This window comes from Dendrobium catenatum, unplaced genomic scaffold (assembly GCF_001605985.2).
Source record: "Dendrobium catenatum unplaced genomic scaffold, ASM160598v2 fragScaff_scaffold_1024, whole genome shotgun sequence".
In the NCBI taxonomy this organism is placed as follows: Eukaryota; Viridiplantae; Streptophyta; class Magnoliopsida; order Asparagales; family Orchidaceae; genus Dendrobium; species Dendrobium catenatum.
The window spans coordinates 3,007,600-3,015,838 of record NW_021319486.1 but is presented as its reverse complement, the minus strand read 5'-3'; the positions used below and the strand labels follow the sequence as shown (position 1 = coordinate 3,015,838).

The window sequence follows — 8,239 nt, the reverse complement described above, 5'->3', positions numbered from 1 at the left end:
ATAAAAAATTGTAATTGCATATGCATAAATTTTGATTTCATTATTTGATAAATATAAAGATAATGATAAAACCTTCCCTATCTACAGTGCTAAATACAACAACCAAAACAATCTCAAACTTAAAGCTTCCTAACACATAAAACTCATAAAGAATCTCATCATATCTCAAGAGATTATTCTGTGCAAACGCCGAATGCAGTTCATCGTTCAGAGACAAACCAGAATACGTCACGCCAGTGATACCGAGCCAGAGCAGTACCGTGCCGGGTACTGAACCAGGGGTGACGTGGCGCATCCTGGTTGATCTCTGGACGCCATTTGGCATCCACACAGAATAATTTCACCATCATCGTCTCCCCTCCTAAAAACCAAGGCTAATAAAGCTAAATTTAACTTCGACTTCCTTCGAAACAGCTTTTTTACTGTGTTCTAATATAAAATTGCTTTAGAAAATAATAAAAAAGCTGCCCGAAATGAACTGAAAGGAAAATACATAACAAATTAAAACCCTACTGATGAAAATAAAATAAAATGAAGTTCAAACATCAAGCTCACAATGGAAAATTGGAGCTTCGAAGGCATTGAGCTCACCAAAGATGACATCGGCTCCTTCAACAACAAAGCTTTCATTGTCATGGACCTTGAAGAAAGTCTGAATGTCGTCAGGAAAACTGCACTGAGATGGCGATTTTTCGCCGGAATCTTGCAGCGACGGCGGCGTGTTGATCGCCGATGTGCTCTCGAGCATCTCCTTGAACTTTGATGATCGAAGTAACAGCTCAAGTGCGGATGATGGAGTCGGAATTGTTGATTGTGAGTGAGGTAAAGATAGGATTTGCTCATAATTTTGTTGCTGTTGTTCTTGCGAAAAGCTGAGACAAGAATTGGGCGATGCGTTTGTGGATTGCGAGGGGTTCATCGATCTGTTGTCTTCAAGATTCGGACGAACCAGCTTGATGTAACGGCTGAGATCAAAGTTGGTGACTGCATTGATGCCGCGGTATTTGATTGCTGCTACGTCATATGCTGCTGCTGCCTCTTCTTGTGTTGCTGTGAAATTTAGTTTGTATCAGAACTAAACTACTCCAACGATTTTAGATCATCATTAAAAAAAAAAAAAAAACTTAGGCTTCATTTTAGATGATTTTTTTACAGCTTCTTAAAATAGTTTTTAAGTAATAAATTAAAAATTTTATACTAAAAAATTATTTTGAGAAGCAGTAAGAAAGTCGTCCCAAACAAAATCCTATATTTAGTTTGAGACAACTTTCTTTATATTTTTTAGAATGTATTTTTAGTATTAAAATTTTTAATTCAAAAAATTTTTGTACTAGAAAAATACCTTAGAAAATAGTAAAGAAGTTGTCAGGCTTCATTTAGGATAGCTTACTTATTGCTTTCTAAAGTAGTTATCTAGTATCAAAATTTTGATTTCAAAAACTTTTTGTACTAAAAAACTGCTTTACAAAGCCCAGAGAATGCTATCCCAAATGAAAACTTGGGGTTCTTTTAAGACAATTTTATTAATGTTTCTTAAAACAACTTTTTAGTATAAAAATTAAAAATTTTGAATTATAAAATTGTTTTAAGAAACAATAAGAAATTCATCCCAAACGAAACCTTAGGCTTCATTTGGGACAGCTTTCTTACTGCTTCTTAAAGCAGCTTTCTGGAATAAAAATTTTAATTTTTAAACTAGAAAGTCATTTTAAGAAGCAATAAAAAGCTGCGTCAAATGAAACATTAATCTTGATAAAAAAAGCTTAATGTATATAATTTGTTTTTTGTTTAATTCTTATGCTGATGAATTGAGTTATAGAATAAAAAATTCAGCTCTTTTTAAACCAAATTAAACAAAAATTTCAATCATTTCTATTATTCTCCATTTCTAATATCAATTTTGAAGTGTTGTTGAGAATGCAAATTAATTTGAATAAATGAAATTTGCATATTTCGAATTAATTGGAGCATAGCATTGCCCCCAACGATAAATTCTCCTATTCGGTTGAAATTTATAGCTGTGAGACTGTGCCAGCCACATTAAAATTGATCATTATAAATAGCCAACCATGAGGACATTTTTAGGTAGGAGCTTAAGCTTAGAAGGGACGTGGCAATTAAGTCTGCATCTTAAAGTAAAATTTCATCACATTGGAGCATAGCATTGCCCCCAACGATAAATTCTCCTATTCGGTTGAAATTTATAGCTGTGAGACTGTGCCAGCCACATTAAAATTGATCATTATAAATAGCCAACCATGAGGACATTTTTAGGTAGGAGCTTAAGCTTAGAAGGGACGTGGCAATTAAGTCTGCATCTTAAAGTAAAATTTCATCACATCAAATATATATATATATATATATATTAAAAAAATATTTATTATCAGTTTCTTATATTATTCATTTACCTTTTATGAAGATTGACATTTAAGGGCTAGTGTGGGATAGCTACGTTATAATGTTTTATAAAGTTGACTGTAAAGTTGTGGGGAAAGTAAATTAACTATTATGGGTGCAAAATATAAATTTTAACCACAAATTTTATTGAAAAGTAATGAAAAAATAATAAGGAAATAGTAGCTAAATAAAATTATTGTTACTCTTTTAAAAATAAAACAACAAGAAAATAGTCCCAAACAGGATTAATTATTCTGTGCGGAGGCCGAGCGTCGTACGGAGACCAACCAGAATGCGTCACGTCACCCTTCGCTCGGTATTGTGGCTCGGTATTGCTGCCCAGTACTGTTGACGTGATACATTCTGGTTGCTCTCCAGATGATATTCTGAGTCCGATCTCCGCACAAAATAATTTCTCCCCAAACATGCCTTAAGTAGAGTAGTTAGCATATAAGTTGTAATATGGTAAGCTCATTGGCCAATTTTTACTTATTTATAAAAAGGCTTTATAAAATATATATTTCAAATATTACTAAATATAATATGAATTACTTAGCGATATTAATTCAGTTTTTTTATATGTGACTTATTAGAGGCTGAATAAACTATTATGATAAAAAAAATTGAGCAAAATGACCTAATTTTTTTGTTCAATAACAATAAATAAAATAGAAGTTTAAATAGAATGAAAAGTTGGTCCCAAATCTATGGGGTAGCTTTCACAGATTAGGACAATATGTGGGGAGTAAAGGGAAAATAATTAATGCTTCTGATTTAGAGATTTAAATGGGACACCCATTTGCAAAATCTTTATAAAATCTATATTAAATTAGTATTTTTCTTTTTTTTATTAAAAAATCATCATAGCTATTTTAATCTTAATTATAATAAATAAAAAGATAAAAAAAAACTATATACATTATACAAGTTGCAAAAATAGAAATTCAAACTAAAAACAAAAAACTCCTACTTACCATAGGTTCCCAAATACAAGTACTTGTTGCCAAATACACGACCAATCCGAGCTTCCCATTTTCCATTATGATGATGCCTATAAAACATTTCAAATTATTGCATTGTTTACATATTCACACAAAAAAGAAAGATAATTCTTTAGAGGTCATGCATGAGGACTCATATGTGAGAGTGGGCATTTAATATACATAAGGGATAATTTTAAAACATATATATATATATATATATATATATATATATTACTCTTCTTTAAAATTTTTTTTTGAGGGGGGGCAATTCCCCCCCTAACAATCATGCAAATGGTTCCGCCAATGCTGCACAGAATAATTTCTCCTCATGTGGGGCCTCCTCATGAATTGAAATAAAAAGTTATATATACCACGAGTCAATAAGGCTTGAGTATATCTGACATGAATCTCGAGACATATTTGAATGACAAACTTTCAAACATGAATATCAAAATTATTAAATTTATGCCACATTGTTATCTTATTTGTGTTTCTGTCCACACTCTGCTCTTATTTATATGTAAGCTGTATCTTCGTGCAAAATTAAGCCATTAAACTCTCTAACTCTCAATTACATCGAATGTTTCAACATGCAAATTTTAAAATCAATGTGATAAATAAATTATAATTTAAATATTTATTTTGAAAAAAAAATTGAGGTGCAATCATTAAGAAATTAGAGATGTGAAATAAATTTATTTATGTCACAACTTCTCAATGGTTGGAAGGTAACCAACCAAGTTCATGCTTAGAGGCTACAATAAAGCAACCAATCCTAACTATTCCACCAAAACCACAACTAACTCCATCCTCAAAATTAACTCATCATCCACCCCTTTAAATTTAATCCAACGGTCATAAATCCATCCTTCATAATTATATTGCTTAAAAGCAATAAATATAAATGTAAAGGTGGATATGATATTCTTTCTAATTTGTTTATTTTTTTAATAAATAATTTATATTACACTCTTCTCAAAATTTATCTAATAGTATAATGTCTATTCTGAAATAATTTTTTTTCCAACAACTATAGCTTAGAGAAATTTTTAGCATTTTATTTTATTTCTTAAAAAAAAAAAGCTTTCTTACTATTATGAAAACTATTTAAATGATTTCCATAATTTTCCATTATAACTACATTTAAGCATAGATTATTAAGTCATGATTCCTTTATCGAATGTTTAAGAGTAAAAAACAATGGACTCACCTTGCAACACCTCTGTATTTAGATACTCCTCTTGAGAATCCACTGCTCTTCCTGCATTTTACAAAAAAATTATAATATTAATTACTAAATTAATTGTTAATTAATTTTGATAATCCTATTTAGTGTATTTGGTTGTGGTTTAATTACCTTCTTAAGGATCCAATATACTCTTCCTTGGATTGTCCTTCCATTTCTTTCACCTCCCCTGTGTAGTTCAGAAGCTGCCATTTTTACAATTAAAAATCATATAAATTATAAGAAAAAAGAGAAAAAATCTGATGAACAGAGATAAAGAGAAAGATTACAGGAAAATTCAGTATGGTTTCTTGTCCCCAGTACTTCAATGCAGCCAAATCGTAGGCATGAGCTGCAGCTTCTTCATCATCATATGCTCCTGTACGCATCAAAACCTTAGTAAAATCTTTCTGAAAATGTATAACTCTCTCTCTAATGGTTTTTATTCTTTTTTACTGATCAAACTCACCAAGATAAACTGCATTGTATTTGAATTCCATCCACAGCAACAGCACAACAAGAGGGGAAAAAGATTCAACAGAGTATTAGAACAGAAATAATCTCATAAACACATAGAAGAAGAAGAAGAAGAAGAAGAAGAAGAAGAAGCAGACGAAATAAAAACCTTGTCTTCCTTTCTTGTTTTGTGAATAATTCCAGCAATTCTTATCCCATAGATGAGCCTCATATCTTCCAGTCCACCTGTGCCTGAAATCCCAATAGACAGAGCAAAGTAAAGAAAACAGAGCAAAACAGAGGGATCAAATTGAAGTGATTATACTTCTCAATTTAATAAATCGTATTCCATTTCAATATAATAAATAAGTAAATTTATGTAATAAATATGAAAAAGTTTATATTTTTCATTAATAATCTGCTGAAAAACAAGAAGAAATCGAGCTTAGAAGACAGTATAAGAAATGGTGAACAGATCTATGAAAGATGAAGAAGAAGAAGAAGAAGAAAGAACCTTGTAACACCACGAAAAATCGAGCTTCTCTGAGATGGAGATTCTCTCGGCACGCACTTCCTCGTCCTCCTCACCTTTTCAATGCCTTTGAAGCTTCCTCTGTTGCTGTCGTTTGTGTCTGTGAAGGAAGGAGAGTTGCTCTGTTTCTTCTTCGCCATGGAAAACTGAGGTGTTGAGAGGAGGAGAAGACGAGAGATATAAGGAAGAGTGAGAGGGCAAGAGATTGACAAAGTCATCAAGTGGAGAGCGTCTTAAAAAGCCGGCAAAAGGTTGGACTATTTTGGAATAATGGAAAATAAGAGCCGGCCAACCTTTCTTTCTCTCTCTAAAATATCTCTCTAAACTTTTTTTTTTCTGTCCATTTTAATCTACGTTGTAGTTTTTGGAAGATTATAAGGCCCCATTTGATTTTCTAAATAAAAAAATTTGTTAGCTTTATAGTTTGGTTGGATGTAATTGAAAATTAATATTGGCTTTAAATTTTAGAAATTCTCTCATAATTATCTTGAATGTATTGATTTGGATTTTACATGTAAAATGAATTTATTATTAATAAGATAATTGTATTTTATATTCTGATATTTGAATATTAATGTTCAATAGCATAAGCAAAATAATGAACAAAGTCTTAAAATTTTATAGACATCAAATTAATTTGGCCAAATAGATTGCAATAGATTGGATAATGAGTAGAAGTATATGATCATTTTGTTTGAATTCTGACTTTTACGTGAATCACACCTAATTATACTGAGAGAAATTGTATATATTAAGCTCATCTTTTGTAGAGATTATTTTGTGCGGAGTTCAAACTCGTCTGGAAGCTAATCCGAATGCATCATGTAATCCAATGTACTAGTTCAAGTTTTGTTCATATCCTGATTGGCCTCCAGATTGGCGCATCCGGATTGGCTTCCAGACGCCTCCGGGTGCCGCACTTAATAAATTTTCCACCTTTCCACCCCTTATTTATATATTTGGATTGGGGCTTGAGTGTTCTAGAATTTGTAACTACATGGCTAAAAATATAGTAATTGTGTTAGTCAGGACTTCTAACTTGATGAAGTCATTTGTGAACCTAACAAGAAGTCATCACCTTAGCATATATGGATGGTTGAATAACCAATAGTCGATTAAATAGTTCTTTTCTTTGAGAAGTCTTCCTTCCTTAATTAGTCATCACGACTAACTTTATAGGTCATAGTTGCTAGGGCTGATTGATAATTTTTAACTTGGCTTGCACGGGCTTGATTTAGCTTGAACCTAGTCAACTACTTGAAATTGTAGGCACCTAATGAGTGGCTAAATCTCATTTTATTATGTATTGTCATGCAACTTCAATGCTTTCTCTTTTAGCTTGTTGAGATATGTAGAGCTCAAATTTTTTTATGGTTATCTCATGCAAGTTTGAATCATAGTTATTTTGATTTATGAAAAATCTAGGATATGATTTGTATCAATCTAATTAGAATTTTCAAATTTTGGTTGTTATCAAATTTGAGATCATATTCATATTTAGTTCTTCATGCATATCATTACATGTTGCTCAATAAAAGGCGAAAAAAATTCAATGATTGAGGGAATTACCCATTCTTCTCTTTCATTCAACTAGGTCTAAAGATTGAGGTCAGAAAAGTGGCCAGTGGAGCGATCAAAGCTTAGAAGTTACATTACTTGATAGAATATAGGGGAATTTCTGTCTTAGGTGATCTATAAAGACCACTAAAGAGATAAATATAATAATTGTAAATCAGAGATATTTTTAAGAGAAAATAAATGGTGGTCATGAAGGCTAAAGATTAACAAGATGATCTGACATAGGGGAAATTAAGCTCTACTTTATTTTTTGTTGAGCATTACAGTCAGAAGAGATGATGCTTATTTTTGTGTGTGTGTTCGTGAAAGAAAGACAGGGAGTATTAGTGATATAGAAGTGAGAGTCTATGAAGGAAAAATAACTCTATATCATATTCTTTATATCTCTAGACTAGTAATTATTTTTCTCTATTTGTAGCCTTAAACATAGTTGGATCACATTGAACCATCGATCAACTCTATTATGTTATTTTCAAATATAAGACACTTTTATATTTTGAAGGGGAACCTAATCTCAATTGGATAACTTTGTTTAGTGCAATGTAAGAGAATATCCTAATCAAATTTGCTCATGATGGATATTAAAATATATAGATTATTACACTAATCTTAAAGCACATACATGAGTTTTAAAACCCATGATAATTAAATGTTGGTCTTGGATATACATTTCATCCCATCCATATCAAAACCAAAGGACCAAAGTCTCTGAAACTATGAAAGGATTTGCTGCCCAATGACTGAAGAAGGTTGTTTCTCTGAAACCTACGTTGCGATTAACTACTCTTCACTGAAAAAAATCTACCCCTATCTTTGACCTATTAACCAACCCATTTAATCCAGGTCATTCAATGATGACCCACATGATATTTTTTATCCCTTCTGATCTAATAATAATCTATCTTTATTTGTATAAAACATGATAAAATGAATTAGTGTTTCCCAAAAAAACGTATTATATGCAAATTAATCAACAAAAAGTATTTTTTTTATGATATGTTATTAATTTTATCAAAGAACTTTGTCTCATTAAAAAGGCATTATATGCAAATTAATCTATTTAACTCA

At 31.2% G+C, this 8,239-nt stretch overlaps 1 protein-coding gene across 1 annotated transcript; it reads right to left on the bottom strand.

Moving 5' to 3' along the window:
• Nucleotides 1-499: 499 nt before the first annotated feature.
• Nucleotides 500-5,765, bottom strand: LOC110103078 (AP2-like ethylene-responsive transcription factor At1g16060). The gene is made up of 8 exons (XM_020831635.2): nucleotides 5,576-5,765; nucleotides 5,231-5,313; nucleotides 5,075-5,083; nucleotides 4,896-4,984; nucleotides 4,738-4,811; nucleotides 4,591-4,641; nucleotides 3,372-3,448; nucleotides 500-1,050 (listed from the first exon to the last, which is right to left on the bottom strand). Exons 1-8 carry the CDS (start codon nucleotides 5,731-5,733, stop codon nucleotides 539-541), a joined length of 1,053 nt encoding a protein of 350 aa, XP_020687294.1. The 5' UTR covers nucleotides 5,734-5,765; the 3' UTR covers nucleotides 500-538.
• Between the last annotated feature and the right edge of the window lie 2,474 nt (nucleotides 5,766-8,239).

What these genes read in the sequence shown, in the direction of transcription:
- LOC110103078 (XM_020831635.2), bottom strand. Translation starts at nt 5,733, where the DNA reads ATGGCGAAGAAGAAACAGAGCAACTCTCCTTCCTTCACAGACACAAAC. An exon ending in AAACCATACTGAATTTTCCT is followed by an intron (nt 4,812 to 4,895) that starts GTAATCTTTCTC and finishes TAAAAATGGCAG; the next exon opens with CTTCTGAACTACACAGGGGA. An exon ending in CTTGTATTTGGGAACCTATG is followed by an intron (nt 1,051 to 3,371) that starts GTAAGTAGGAGT and finishes TAAATTTCACAG; the next exon opens with CAACACAAGAAGAGGCAGCA.